Source organism: Mustela putorius, unplaced genomic scaffold (assembly GCF_011764305.1).
Source record: "Mustela putorius furo isolate JIRA1106 unplaced genomic scaffold, ASM1176430v1.1 tig00001059_pilon_pilon_pilon, whole genome shotgun sequence".
Classification (NCBI taxonomy): Eukaryota; Metazoa; Chordata; class Mammalia; order Carnivora; family Mustelidae; genus Mustela; species Mustela putorius.
The window spans coordinates 2,416,682-2,432,349 of record NW_025421553.1 but is presented as its reverse complement, the minus strand read 5'-3'; the positions used below and the strand labels follow the sequence as shown (position 1 = coordinate 2,432,349).

The 15,668-nt window shown below is 43.4% G+C and overlaps 1 protein-coding gene across 2 annotated transcripts in view; it reads left to right on the top strand.

Annotated features, from left to right (window-relative positions):
• The window catches only part of ALDH7A1 (aldehyde dehydrogenase 7 family member A1), a 46,816-nt gene that overhangs the window by 3,177 nt on the left and 27,971 nt on the right, over window positions 1-15,668 (top strand). For both annotated transcript variants that reach the window (XM_045087111.1, XM_045087110.1), the window contains exons 4-7: window positions 6,812-6,892; window positions 7,221-7,344; window positions 10,835-10,967; window positions 13,281-13,325. In XM_045087111.1, coding sequence (XP_044943046.1) covers window positions 6,812-6,892; window positions 7,221-7,344; window positions 10,835-10,967; window positions 13,281-13,325 — 383 coding nt within the window. The remainder of the gene's footprint in view (window positions 1-6,811; window positions 6,893-7,220; window positions 7,345-10,834; window positions 10,968-13,280; window positions 13,326-15,668) is intronic.

The window sequence follows — 15,668 nt, the reverse complement described above, 5'->3', positions numbered from 1 at the left end:
GAGACCCTTCAGGTGTATATCGGTGGGCCATATATGCTTGGGGAATGGTTGCCAACACGTGTCTTGGAGGGTTTAGAGATAAAGGAAGTTTCCAAAGGAATTTTTATATATATATATATATATATATATATATATATATTTTTTTTTTTTAAGATTTTATTTATTTATTTGATAGACAGAGATCACAGGTAGGCAGAGAGGCAGGCAGAGAGAGAGGAGGAAGCAGGCTCCCTGCGGAGCAGAGAGCCTGATGTGGGGCTGGATCCCAGGACCCTGGGATCACGACCTGAGCCGAAGGCAGAGGCTTTAACCCACTGAGCCACCCAGGCGCCCCGGAATTTTTATATGTTAAGGTAGATTTTCTCCCACCTCTCCCCCAGTCTGAATATCCCATTTGCTGCCTCCTGAAGATTAGGCCTGAGGCTAAAGGAACATCCTGGAAGGTTTAAGCCAGCTCTACCGGGTAAATGAATTTCTTTCTGTGGGCTTTGTCTTGTAAATAGAGGAGACTAGGTCGGCCTGCCTCCTGGGGTTATGGTAAGGGTTAAATGAGTTAATCATTGGAATTGCTTGTTGCGGGACCCTGCTTTTGCAGATGTCTGCCTGAGCTACAAACACCACGTGCTGCTGCGTTTGGGATTGCTGAGCCACTGTTTTCTCTGAATCCAATGTTGCTAGGGTGACTTGGGGAAGGGACAGGTTTTCCCAGAGAGCCCTGAGTTGGATGCCCCTTAGTTGTCAGGCAGGAGGTCGCCTCAGTGCAAAGCGGGAAGAACATTTTCCTGTACTTGAACCAAATCTGGCTGTAAGTTGGCCTAGGGTTCCATTATGCGCAATGAAAAATGTCCTTGAGCAGTAAAAGGCCACTTCCAAAAGCAAACGGTGTGCTCAGTTCACCCCGCATAGAGAAAGGTACCCGGAGCAGTGTCATTAATTGTTTGCAAAATAATTTTTTCTTTTTGATGTAAAAGTAATACGTATTTGAGGTACCTGGGTGGCTCAGTCTGTAAAGTGGCTACCTTCACCTCAGGTCATGATGGGGGAGGGTGGGGGGATTGCTGGTGTCTCCCTGCTCTTCAGGGAGTCTGCTTCTCCCTCTGTTTCTCCCCCCCAGACACACACCCTCATGCACTCTGTATCAAATAAATAAATGCAATCTTAAAAAAAGTAATACATCTTTACTAAAAATTAGATGAGGCACTAAGATAATGACATTGAATCCTCTTACCTCGTCCTCTTCTATACAGAATAGTTATTAGAGTTAGATTTTGTGCATTTCCTTCATCTTTATGTGTTTCATAGTTGTAATTATTATCCAGGGCGTGTGTAAAATTTTTGACTTACTGGTGGCACTGCATACCAGCCTAAGTTTACTGCGTAATTTATAAAAACATTGGTTTCCTATATATAAGCTATTTACAGAAAAATTAATCAGACTTTTTTGTGTGTGTGTCGGGGGAGCAATTTTAGGTTTATAGTATGAGAAGAAAGAATTTTTTTTTTGTTTAAGATTTTATTTATTTATTTGACAGAGAGCGATCACGAATAGGCAGAGAAACAGGCGGGAGGTGCGTTGGTTGCGGGGGGGGCAGGGAGCAGGCTTCCTGTTGAGCAGAGAGCCTGATATCGGCCTTGATCCTGGGACCCTGAGATCATGACCTGAGCCAAAGGCAGAGGCTTAAACCACTGAGCCACCCAGACGTCCAAGAAAGAAGAATCTTGCTTTTCACTTCTGTGTACTGTGTCTGGTCCAATAATTGGCATAAAACAGATCACAGGAGAAAAACATTGTAATTTCTGGTGTGGAGCAGGGAAGGGTGGCAGTGAGGAAAGATCCAAGACCCAGGGGCAGGCAGACACTGAGGCTTCTGTGAATCCAGAGCTCTGGGGCTCCTTGTGGAGGAAGGCAATTCACAGAAAGGTGAGAGGAGTAAATGTTTGGTACACAAATGTTTTCTCTGCCATGCAGCTAATTATCTCCTTATCAAAGTGATCTCTGGTAATAACTTGCTCCTTGGCAGAGATCCCCCTTGTAAGTTCTTTCAGAAACTTAAGGGGGAAGAAAAAGGCTTTTCCCAAGTCTGGTAGGCCTTGGTTGGCTTCAGCTCAAAATAATCCTCGCGCCAAAGTGGCACGTTCTGGCTCAGTCTAAGCCCTGTCACCTGAGCGATGAGCTGTAAAAGGGGGTGGGGTAGGGCCCTCTACCTCCTTAGCGTACTTGGCATGTTTCCCTCTTACCACCATCTTATATTAGTGCCATGTATTTGTTACAGTGGGAGAACCAATGTTGATCAATTATTATTAACTAAAGTCCATAATTTGCGTTCGGATTCGCTGTTTGCATACACTGTTTGGAATGCTAGGGAAACCTGTGACCAGAAACATCTCTTACATGTGTGTGTATTTACCCAGGCACCTGTGATTCACAATCTTGCCTTTCCCGAAGTGGCTTTTAGGTTAGTCTTGGCTCTGCCCTAGAGCTGGCAGCTGATACTGTGTTGTCTTTCCTTAATAGGGTGCTATACTTTTTTGTTATGCTCTTTTCCTGTTGAGGCTTGCATTTGGCAGTCTGCTCTGCCTGAACAATGCCCACCTCTGCACCTACCATGCTTTCTCCTACTTCCTGGACTCTTTTTAGATCTCCTAGCAGAATGAGGTTGCTGAGTGGGAATGGCTTGTGCAGGGTGATGGTGGAGTCAGTAGGGGATCCCACTTGTTAGAATTTGAGCTCAGCAATTGAGTTCAAAGTTGAGGGAAGTGGCATAGCCTTACCTAACTGCCTCTGGGGCTCCTGTCAATGGGGCAGTTACTTAGAAGCTGCTGGTGCCTCAGACAAGAACAGAGCAAAGCTCATTCCCTCCTGGTCTATGCACTTAACCCTCCAGGCTCCTTTCTGGCATCAGGCTGCTTCTGCTTTGCTGTGATGGTTTCGGCTGGCCTTGTGTGTTTCAGTGAGTTCATTGGTGTTAGGCCTGCAGTTTTTCAGTGGGAGTGGTTTCCTTGAAGGCAAAAATAAAAACTTATTGGAGGATCATTTATATACATGATTTCTTTCTCCTAACTACACCTGAGCACAGAGAACCTGGTCAGGAGTACTGGCTCTGCTGCTCTCATGAACTGGTTTCAGCCCAGAATGCCACTGTTAGGCTCCTCTGCATCCCCAGTGTGTCCTTTCCCCCCTCCCATCTCTGGTGAGGAAGAGCCAGAGTGAGGACAGGCAACTGGTAATGAGCTATCTGTAAGGGCATAAAGGAAGACCACTTACGTGGAAGCTCTTTTATTACAGCGTGCAGGGATGAGGGGTCTTGTTGCCCATCTCAGGAGGGCATGAGGTTTTGAATGGCCTGTCGTGCTGGGGCCGATCAAGCTCACCTGGGAGGTGGGGCTGTCTTGTTGCCCACTCTGCCCTCATTTCCCTGTCCCCAGACCTAATCCTGGCTTTCTCAGTTCATACTACTCTGTCCTGTCATTTGCGAGGATGGAACAAAAATGCAGAGGCCACATTTGAATGGTCTTGCCTGGAATCTAGCCCAAAAGTTTTATGGGTGGTGATTCTGCTATATACCCAGGGTTGAGAATCTGTTAGTTACTGTCAGTTACCAAGTCTTGAATATTTTAAATTCCATTTATCTCTCTTGCTGTCTTTATAATTGAGACAAGTCACCATCTTTGTCTTGCCTACTGGTCTCCTAGTGTGAATCTCTGATCTATTTTCTAGACCATAACTGGAGTGATTTTGTTTGTTTGTTTGTTTGTTTGTTTGTTTAAATAAGCTCTAAGCCCAATGTGGAACTCAAACTCATGACCCCATGATCAAGAGTTGTATACTCTACAGACTGGGCCCACCAGGTGCTCCTGGAATGATATTTAGAAGGTGCTATAATTTCCCCCTACCATTTAATACTCTCTGCTGATTTTCCCACTATTTTTTGAAGCATCCTTTATAAGGTCCTTTGCACTGTGGCCCCTAATTTTATCTCCTGGTTCCTTTAAACCTAAATTTTCCAGAAATCTTCCATTTCCTCTCTTGACTTTTGGCCTTTGCATATGCTTTGTTTCCTGTTGCCCATAATTTCCCTCTACTTTCTCTGCCTCTTTACTTGGCAAGCAGCAATCATGCTTGAGGTCTTAGATCTCTAAACTTCTTCGGAAAGCTGCCTTCTTCCCCGCTTGCTAACCCCAAGCAACACTCAGTTAACACTGCTAGGCTCTCTCCTTGTACAGTCTGGCTTCTCCAGAACAGCACTCACCATAGGAGATTGAAATTACCTGTTTGTTGTTTCCACCCCCCCCCCCCATTGGGGTGTTGGTTCTAGTGGGCTTGAATTGTAGCTGTCTTCCTGGTGTCCCTGGGGAAGATCAGAATATCTGGCACATAGAAAGTGTGCAATAATTACTGGTTAGAGACCGAATAATATATACACAGAATATAATGTAAATGTGTATTAGCCATTTTGGGTTGATATTAACCAGTTCGCTGAACTTAGAAGCCTGTAGGCTAAATTCATTTGAAACATTAATGAGCCCACCCCATGTTCTAGAAAGTGTGTAGATCTGTGCTGATTCATGTAACATTGCAAGTTTTATTGTTTTCAGAAGAGTTGTATTGTAAAAATGGCAAATGCTGTAGACATAGAAAATATGGGGACTGGAAGTCTATTAGCATTGCATCTCCTCCTCCCTCCCCCACCAAAAAAATCCTATTCCCCAGAAATGACCATTAACATCTTAATGTATATTTCTTCAAATATAAGTGAAAGTTTAGTTATTGTGTATATTATTTTGCTGTTTTCTGTTATCCTGTTAAAACTCTTGAAAGTTTTTCCTTATGAGTCTTTCTTCCTATTTGGAGAGTGTGAAGTGTCCCAATTTTATAGCTGTTCCTATATTAACTAGTCATGTGTTGATGGACATTAGGGTGGTTGGTTTGTCTGCTAGAAATGGCATTGTGGTTAAGTGTGGTACCTATCCTTCTGTACACTTATGTGTATGCTTGGTATCTGGGAATGGAATTACCTAGTCAAAGGGGAGGAATGGTTAAAGGGTTAGTAGGATGCCAGGTTCCTTCCAGAAAAGCTCTCTCCTGACCCGGTGATCTCTCTGGGAAGAAGAGCATGAAGATGAACCCTGAGTTCTGGGTCAGGCTCTGGGAGGCGGCAGCCTTTGAGCAGTGCTGTGATAGCCCTCTCTAAGAGGGGGTGCGGGCAGGCCCCAGCCTGGGGCCTGTTGCAGTTGTACAACTGTACTGTGCCTCTGAAGGAGAGGCTGAGTTAATTGGGAAGAGCTGGAGGGGAGAGAAGAAAGGAGTGGCGATCACAGTTGAGGAAGTCATGTCTCCATAGGTGAAGCACATCGCAAACTTCACGTGACCCAGCCTGTACTCTTTGCCTCCATAAACCCCTTACACTTCTGTCTTGTCTCAGGAATTGTACTTCCATCCAGCCAGCTGTTCAAGCCACAGACCTGGGCTCCATCCGTGGTTCTTGCACCCCCATTTCCCACACCTATTCCATTAGGGTGTCCTGTCTGTTCTGTTTTCAGATTAATCCTGAATCTGCTTTGTGTCCCTTGCTTTAGTTTTACAACTGAGTTACTGTAATCTTTGGTCTAGGGCACTAGAGTATGTTCTTAATTGGCCTCCCTACTTCTCTTTCCCCTCCAGTATATGCTTCACCTATACCACATTGATTTTTTAAAAGATTCTCTTTATTTTATTTTATTTTATTTTTTTGAGAGAGAGAGAGAGTGGGGAGAGGAACAGAGGAAATAGGACAGGTAGACTCTGTGCTGAGTGCAGAGCCTGGCTCTGGGCTCATTCCCACAACCTGAGCCAAAATCAAGAGTTGGACATGGACACTTGGACGGTTAATTGAGCCACCCAGGTGCCCTCTGCATGGTGGTCTTATAAAAGGCAAAGCAGAGACGCCTGGGTGGCTCAGTTGGTTAAGCAGCTGCCTTTGGCTCAGGTCATGATCCCAGTGTCCTGGGATCGAGTCCCACATCGGGCTCCTTGCTCAGCAGGGAGTCTGCTTCTCCCTCTGCCTCTGCCTGCCATTCTGTCTGCCTGTGCTTGCTCTCTCCCCCCTCTCTCTCTGATAAAAAAAAAAAAAAAAAAAAAAAGCAAAGCAGGAACACCTGGCTTGCTCAGTCAGTAGGGCATGGAACTCTTGATCTTGGGGTGTTGGGGTCTTGAGTGCAAGCACCAGTTTGGGTGTAAAGCTTGCTTAATTAAAAACCTTTGGAGAAAAAAAAAAGTGAAGCAAATCATTTCCTTAAAAACCATTAAAGACTTCCCATTGCACTTACAGGAAGATTCAGTAAAATTATTAGTTCTGTGAATGCCTTGTTTATTTTTTGCCCCAGTGCCTGGAATGATGCCTGTCACGTAGTAAGTAGATGCTCAGAAAATAGCGGATCATAATTTGAATGGGTTATGGAATACTGTTTTATTAGCTGAATCTAGGATTTGGGTATGCAGTCATTTTGACCCGTAAGAAGATGTCAGGGGGAATCACAGAGGTTTATTGGTATTCAGGGTATTTTAAGCTTTTTAAGCATCATTGTTTTTAGTCTTATAATTTATCTATGTTCTTGGCACAGACCCTTACTCTCCAAAAATCTATAATCTGGTTGATGTTTTCTGGGACTCTGGTATCTGTGTTAGGGATGTGCCATAATACTGTTTGGATGTGATCAGAAAGTCATCTGATGGGTTTGTATTTAGTTCCTTTAGAGGATGTTTTTCTAATACCGTATTACAGACACCAGTTTACATGTTGAATCAGATGCTAAGATTCTGTTCTCTTCTTAGGTTCCTGCTCCGAAGCGAGGAGAAATAGTAAGACAGATTGGGGATGCTTTGCGGGAGAATATCCAAAAACTAGGAAATTTGGTAAAGTATTTTCTTAGTAAATAGACATTCCTTTGAGTTGGGGATTATGGCTGTTGAGTGTTTTTGTTTAAGATTTTAGGATTGTGATGCTTAAAGGGGTCAGTTCATACATATAAAAAATGTCTTTAGAAGAAAGATGAACAAGATGAACAGGGAAGAGTAAAGAAAATTCATGGGTTTTAAAATTAAGATAATAACAGACTTTCTGAAGTTTATATTTTGACAAAATAGACAAGAAATGCCATTTGCTTCCCCCTGTCCCCTCCCACCCCATAAATTTAGTATTTAAAACATGAATTGTGTTGTAAGAATGCTTCTTGGCTTTTAGGTGTCGCTGGAGATGGGGAAAATCTTAGTGGAAGGTGTGGGAGAAGTTCAAGAGTATGTGGATATTTGTGATTATGCTGTTGGATTATCGCGGATGATTGGAGGACCCATCTTGCCTTCTGAAAGTAAGCAATGAAGTCAGTTAAACTTAGAGTTCTGTGCTCTTAGACCGTACTCCAAAATATGCTCTGGCTATGACTAGTTTGCAGAAGAAGAATTGTATGTAGCATGTAAACATGTGAAAATGTCTTTAATCTCTGTACTCACAAACGTAAAATAGGTGAAAATATCAGATCAAGATCCTTGTTGAAATTTTGTGTTTTTAAAGCCAAAACTCCGTTTTGGGAAGTCTGTAGATGAGATAGCCACTCTTTCATGGGGACTTTTGGCAACATGAATCACCAGTCCATAGCAAAAACAATTTGAAAATAAATCCAAAGGGCCCAAGGTTTAATACCAGTTTCAAGACTCTAATTTGAGTAAATATTCAATATGAAATATGACAAAGGTTTGTATATAAAGGTGTTTGCTGTAGTATCACTAGGAAAAATCTGAAATGACCTAAATCCTGTATCATATGGCATATGTTAAGCTAATTTTGATAGTCTAGTAATATATTTTGAAAGTCATACTTAATGGAGATTGCTGTCCCCTAATCCCGCACTTTGGGGTTTTTTTTTCTTTCTTAAACATTTTATGTATTTGATGGAGCACAGGCAGGGGGAGTGGAAGAGGGAGAGGCAGTGGGAGAAGCAGGCTCCTTGCTGAGCAAGGAGCCCGATGTAGGACCCGATCCCAGGATCCCAGGATCCCAGGATCATGACCTGAGCCAAAGGCAGATGCTTAACTGACTGAGCCACCCAGGTGTCCCAGGAATATTTTTTTTTTTTTTTTTAGAGATTTTATTTGTTTATTTGACAGACAGAGATCACAAGTAGACAGAGAGGCAGGCAGAGAGAGAGAGAGGGAAGCAGTCTCCCTGCTGAGCAGAGAGCCCGATGCGGGACTCAGTCCCAGGACGCTGGGATCATGACCTGAGCCGAAGGCAGTGGCTCAACCCACTGAGCCATCCAGGCGCCCAGGAATATGTCTTTTTAAAGAGCAAATTTTCCTGTTTTTCTTGGCATATTTGGTAAATTTCCTATTGGTGGAAAGAATTGGGAGGTTTTTGTTTGTTTGTTTTTGTTTTTTTACTGTCCTTAATTAGGTATATAGCAATGATTCCCATTAGCCAAGAGGCATTTTATGTTTTATGTTACTGATCATTTTCTTTTTCTTAATATTTATTTATTTGAGAGAGAAAGAGAGCATAAGTGGGGAGGAAGGAGGGAGTGAGAGGGAGAAGCAGGCTCCCCAATGAGCAGGAAACCCCCTGTGGGGTTCCATCCCAGGACCCTGGGATCATGACCTGAGCCAAAAGCAGATGTCCAGCTGACTAAGCCACCCAGGTGCCCCATTACTGATAATTTCCAATAGGCTTTTCGAGTTAAAAAAGTAAATTGTCAGTTTGGAGAAGCATATGTATGCAAACAAGGAATTTCTTTGATATATACTTACTGAGATGTCTGCCTCACCGATTAAAATATTTTTCAGTTGTAGACACTTTTTTTTTTTTTAAAGATTTTATTTATTTATTTGTCAGAGCACAAGCAGGCAGAGTGTCAAGCAGAGGCAGAAAGAGAAGCAGACTCCCTATTGAGCGAGGAGCCCGATGTGGGACTTGAACCCAGGACCATGATCATGATCTGAGCCAAAGGCAGAGGCTTAATGACTGAGCTACCCAGGTGCCCCTGTAGGCACATTTTTTAGAAAAGTAGGTTATTAGTCTGTCTATGTAGAGGCTTTTGGGCGACTTTGATTTCATTAATGTAGTAAATACTTATTGAGTGTGCACCAGGTACCAGGTGAACTGATAGTGATACTTGATCAAGTCAGGCATTATTATCCTTGTCCTGAAGGGATTGATTGATTGAGCAAGTGAGTGTGCATAGTAGTGAGGCACGGGTAGGGGGACAGGGAGTGAGAGAATCTTAAGCAGATTCCATGCCCAGCAGAGAGCCCCACACAGGGCTCGATCTCATGACCCTGAGGGCTTGACCCGAGCTGAAATCAAGTCAGAGCCTTAAGCAACTGAGTCACCCAGGCACCCTGTCCTGAAAGAGTTTAAAGCTTAAAGATACCTGACATTTTAGAGTGGGAGGGAAGTGGGAGACAAGTAATGGGATAATTGTAAAAGTGCATGGTGGGTACTGTGATGGGGTGCAGGGGAGGGTGGTGACCCTGAGTCAGCCTTGTGAGGCAATCAGGAAACGCCCCTAGGAGAGACAGTAATCCAAGATCAGGCCTCAAGGCGGAGAGGGGTGGAGTGCTGGGCCAGGGGTGCTCTGACCTTGGGAAGAAGTCTGCTAGTTAACATGAGAGGACTTGGCTTATTTGGGTAGCTGCCTTGCTTTGGTGTAGCTTGAGGGCACTGTGTGAGGGGAGAGACCTGTCCTGGTCGGGAGCTCGGACTTTGTCCTGAGGGCAGCTGCAGTAGCCATCCAGACACCACAGGCTTGTAAGCAGAGGACAGAGGGCATCAGGGCTGCTCTAGCCTTCCTGGGGAGGATGACAGCGAGGGGAGGGGCCAGGAAGAGGCTGTGTCAGTACATCATTTCCAGGGGGATTGAGCTCAACTAAAAGAGGGCCAGGGAGGGAGGATAGCCACTGCTGGGTTCCATGTTCTGCAGTGAATTTGTCCAGAAAGATGGACAGCTGGGAGCCCCACCTTCCTAGTTGGTCTGTGGTTTTAACTCAGTTTGTGACCTTTCTTGCTTCAGTTCTCTGCTCTGGCTTCCTTTGATTAAAATATGCTGCTTGGGGCGCCTGGGTGACTCAGCTGGTGAGTGACTGCCTTGGGCTCAGGTCATGATCTCCAGGTCCTGGGACTGAGCCCAGCGTCAGGCTCCCTGCTCAGTGGGGAGCCTACTTCTCCCTCTTCTTTCCCCTTGCTTGTGTTCCTGCTCTAGCTATCTCTCTCTGTTAAATGAATAAATAAAATCTTTAAAAAAAAAATACCCCCTTTGTGGGACTGTGGGTGACAGTATATTTAAAATTTGTATATAGAATACATACATTTCTTTGTATTTATCATTTATCATGATAATGATAATGAGTTCATTTCTCATGAACTCAGACTTTTGCACTTCATTCATTTACCATACGTGTGATTCTTAGAGCTGTTCTTTTTTTCATTTAAATGAGCTACCTTTTCTCTCTTGGAAGAGGTCCACGGCTCTGGGGTCGTGCTCTTGGCATTCACATCCCCCAGGGCAACTCTCATCACCTCTTGGCGTTTTCTTTGTCTTTCAGAGGGTGCTGATGCTGCCTGCTCCATACAGAGCTCCTATAAGATCAGAGGCACAAGATCAGTACCCTTTATAACCTAGTGTAGTAACAACAGCTTTATTGTATGCTAATTAATGTACCTGTGTAAAGTGAGCCACTGTAAGGCACCCGGAGTCCACCCTGGGTCTGGTGCACCTTCTTTCTCATAATGAATGATTTCAGATTCTTAGTACCATCAAATGCATTAAGATACTAGCTTAAGTGTTCTGCCCCATCCCGTGTCCTCAGGACCTGGCCACGCCCTCATTGAACAGTGGAATCCTGTAGGCCTGGTTGGGATCATCACTGCATTCAACTTCCCTGTGGCAGTATATGGCTGGAACAACGCCATCGCAATGATCTGTGGGAATGTCTGCCTTTGGTAAGACCTTACTTTCTTAAGTGGTAGTAAGATGATAAAAGTAGCTGTTTTCAGGTACTGCCTTGTAAGGACCTATTTAGAAACTGTCCCTGCTCCCCTTCCCCCAGGGGATTTACTTGGAGACAAGTCCCTGAAACCAGCTTCAGGTAACAAAGCCCAGATACAAAGGTGGGTCAGGCCAGGTGGAGACATCCGATCAGTGGTGGTGGTGGGGGGGTTGCATACTGTCTCCCTGGTTACCAAGGAGTATGGGCCCTGCCTTTTGGGTGCCAATCCCAAGCAAGGTGTAATAGGCTGATTCAAATGTCTACTAGGGTAAATTGTAACTCAATTGGTCACCTAGCATCATTGTGGAGTTTTCTGTGTGTGTTACAATCTCATTGGCCACCTGTGCGTGGCCAGGCCCGACTGCATGGCCTTTCCAGAGAAGGGTCACCCTCTCTTGTTCGCCCTCTCTTGTAAGAGGTGCGGCCCTGGACCTTCTGTTAGGTTCTTGATGCTTGGCGCGAAATAAAGCTTTGCTTGACCTTCGCTTTGTATCAGTCTCGCTCCTTTAATCGTGGGCATACCATTATTGGGGCATAACAGCCTGAAGGATTTTAAATGTATTGAAATGTTTTCTAATATCCTACTCTTTAATGGACATACAAGTCACACCTGCTAATTGTATGGTGCTGATTTTTTTATTACTGCGAATTTTGCCATTGGTAACAATACTCTTTTTGCCTTACTTTTTTGGCAAATGGCTTGTCCCCACTCTGGTTTCCAGCTCTTTCCACCCCAAGGGGATATACTGTAAGAGTTAGTTACAGGCTCTACAGATTTATGGGCTCAGTCCTCCTCAAGGCTTAGATGTAAGCCACAAGTGTCCCAGGTCACCCAGGACATCTGCAGTTCTGGCCAGTCTTATTTAAATTAGGAGGTACCCGTGAATCCTCAGTTGCAGTAATTTACTAGAATGACCCACAGAGCTCAAGAAAATGCTCTATTTAATGATGATTACAGTTTGATTTTAAAAGTCTCGTCCTCTACCGACTGAGCTAGCCAGACACTTGATTATAGTTTGATTTTAAAGGATACACCTACGGTAAGGTGTAGAAAGGTCCCAGATGCAGAGCTTCTGTGCCTCCTCCCAGTTGAGCTGGGGCACAGCACCCTACCTACCAAGGAGCCACCCTGATCTTTGGTGTCTGCAGTTTCTCTTGCGGGTTCCTTACGAAGGCACAGTTGATTAAATCGTTGGACATGTGTTTGGACTTTCTCAGCCCTCCTCCCGTCCCCATAGATGGAGTTCTGGAGGGCTGATAGTTCGATCACAGCCTTGGATTTTATGGTGACCAGTGACCAGCCCCCATCGCATCCCTGTCTAGCACTGCCCCCTCCCCAAATCACCTTGTTAACATAACTCCCTGTTAGCATAACACATACCCTGGGGATTATTCCAGAGGATTCTGTTAAGGCTTTCAGAAACTGGGAAGAAAGACCCGGATGTAGCCTTTATACCACCCTCTAAGAACAAAACTAAGTTAAAAAGTTGGAGAAAAAAAGAACTTGGGAAGAATCACAACTTCCTTGTGAAATTTTGACTTTTTTTTGCCCCCTTTCCATAAAAATTTCATAGTGAATTCCCAAGTGATTCTTCGGTCCTTGGCCAGTGTTCCCATTGATACATTAACTTTTACAACTTTATAAAATATGTGATAGTAGAAGTTAGTTGGGAAATGCCTATTTGCAGATGGCAAAACACTTTCCTGTTTTTAGCTTCCATGGTGAGATCAGGAAAGCCAAGAGAGTTGTCTTGGCCTGCTTGGCATCTGTCTCACTAGTTACGTACTTAACTGTAATGTTGTGTTAGGTTGATTATATTCACAGACCGTCTACAAAAGCCAGGCATTGCTGGGAGATTAATGATTTGACACCATCTTGCCAAAGAGACCCACACTTTCTGGTGTTTCAGTCCATAAAGACTAGTTGTATGGTTTTTCTCAGCTCTGCGTGCCTTCTGGGGAACTTCTAAAGTTCATGTTGATAGAATTCCATTTCCATAATTGACAAAGGTTAATATAACAGTCCCTGTGTTCAGTGCAGCGGGCAGGTTCAGAATTGCCATTTTATGTTTCTTGAAGTTTTATAGTCCCTTGGGTCCCAGAGACACAAAGCTGAAGAAGGACAGGTTTTTATTTCAGTTATCAGGTTCTGTGGTCTGATTGGGACAGAATTTGTCACACAGACTTTTGGTTCTGCTTGACAGTAAAAGGTATTATGATTTCCACCAAATTCAGTTGCATTTTTCTTTTTTTTAACCCTCTCAAGGAAAGGAGCTCCAACAACTTCGCTCATTAGTGTAGCTGTCACAAAGTAAGTATGTGTGGGTTGCTTTTTCCTGAATGTTGCATAATCTCAAAGGGTGGCACTGATTTATATTTATTTATTCAAAATTTTAAAGAATTTATTTATTTATTTGACAGACAGAGATCACAAGTAGGCAGAGAGGCAGGTGGGGGCGGGGCCAGGGGGAAGCAGGCTCCCTGCTGAGCAGAGAGCTGGATGCGGGACTCGATCCCAGGACCCCAAGATCACAACCAGAGCTGAAGGCAGAGACCTTAACCCACTGAGCCACCCAGGCGCCCGGTTGGCACTGATTTTTAATTCAATGGAAGAGTCACATTTACTTAAGCAGGAAATTTATATAACATCTTTCTCCTTTGATTGTAATAACATTTTGATAATCATTTTACAGTATATGGAGCTCTTTCATAGCTCTTTGGAAACATGCCAAATATTGATTAACATACTGAAACTGAGCTCTTAACAAACCTTATGTCACTTGGGAAATACAAACAAATCCAGTGGAAAGGAAGTCGTGCAATTTAGGAGCAGTATTTAGTAACTGCTGAACATGTTCATGGTTTTTGGTTTCTACCCAGCTAATACTTTATTGCTTTTGTTTAATAAGTGATCAGCAAAACAGAAATGATAATACTGTTCTACTGATACTTACAGTGTCTAAAATGTATTTCATCTTTGGATTACAGATTTTTTTATTCATTTTTGAGAAATTGACAATTCTGGTTAGGTCATAAAATTAGTGTTACTAATCTGTCATTGTGGAATTTGGAGACTGTATAGAAGAGGATGCCTTCCCATGTAGAGTGGTAGTTGTTGACTGTCCCTGATGTCCCATTGGTTGCATGATCTGCCTTCTCTGATAGAAGAATTGCTCGGAGAAAGCATGTGGAGTCTCTGTGGAAGAGGGTCCTTAATGTGAAAAGTTCACTTAGGGAAAGTGGTTTAGGAATTGAAACATGGGCCGAAAAAAAGAATAGTGTGTGTGTTAGTATTTACTTGAAAGGAATGTGATATTGAGGAAACTTTATCCTCCAAGGCAAAGTAATTAAATTGAGTAGTTAAATAATTATTGGCTTACCATAATTAAAATTTGATTATAATTATACTTAAATTATAATTAAGTATTATAGACAATGATAATCTGCAAAACACACAAGACAGAACATATCTATAAAAATAATGAGGTTCCCAGGCAGTTTTTTTGGTTTTGGGGGTTTTTTGGTTTGGGTTTTGTTGTTGGGTTTTTTGTTTTGTTTTCTTTGTTAAAATTTGGTTTTCTTAAAGCACAGTGATAGGACCTACGGACAGAAAGAGCTGCCTCCCAGGGAGTTTAAAAAAAAAAAAAAAAAGACCCAAGACAGTTCTCTCAACATAGTGAACCAGACTTGCCAGTTGTTATTAAGCAGCTGGTTTAAAATACCTATTTTGACAGTAGTTTCAAATGTTCTAGGTGATTGCTGTTTTGAGCTTATTTATGTATTTGCTCTAAACAGACTGAAGGATTTGAAATGTTCATAGGGGAACATGGCCTGTTCTTGACATAATTGAGGAGATTACCTGTTTTTGTCACAGAATACAGTAAGTAAAATGATGCTAGGTTTTGTTGGTATTCGCCAAGGGTGCCGTAATGTTCTTATAAATTGAGTAGTTCTTATAAATTGAGCTAAACGTTCAGATTTGTATATGACGACAAGGCCATGCGTTGCCCGTTTCTCTTCAGAAGGATGTTGGAAAGGTCCTAGTTTGCCGGGAGGATAACATCCAGTATTTCTTTTCATTCTGTGTCTCTGTAGCAGCTCATGCAGGAGTAGGGAGATGAGAGTTTATTTGGACAGATTTGGGGCGGGGGGCCCTGGTATAAAAGCCTTCTGACCCTCAGGATCCAAAATGTCTTGGAACAGTTCCTTAGGCAGAGCTCTTAGCTACCCACAAGGGACATGAAAATCCAAGAGTCCCTATGCTCAGGGACGACCAAAACGCGTGAGGTTCACATTTCCAGGTTTCAGCGTTGACCAGCTCAGGGGTCATTTCTCGCATAAGTCATGATGTGTCTCTGTAGACTTGTTGATACTCCAACATTTACCAGGCAACCAGGGCGGGAGAATGAGAGAGTTAATCCAGTGTCAGGGGCTCATGCAGTACAGGAAAGGGTTTGGTGAGCTCCTAGGCACAAACCAGAATCCCCTCCCTTGAAGAATAGTCTGTCTCCTTGTGCAGATGGTAGATACACCCTCAGTCCCTGGAAGAAATTGTACAACCTGATGCCTGGTCACAGACATGACAGCTACACCTGTGATCCTTGATGGACAGGAAAAAAGAAAACCGATAAAAAGAACATATTGGGGGACAACT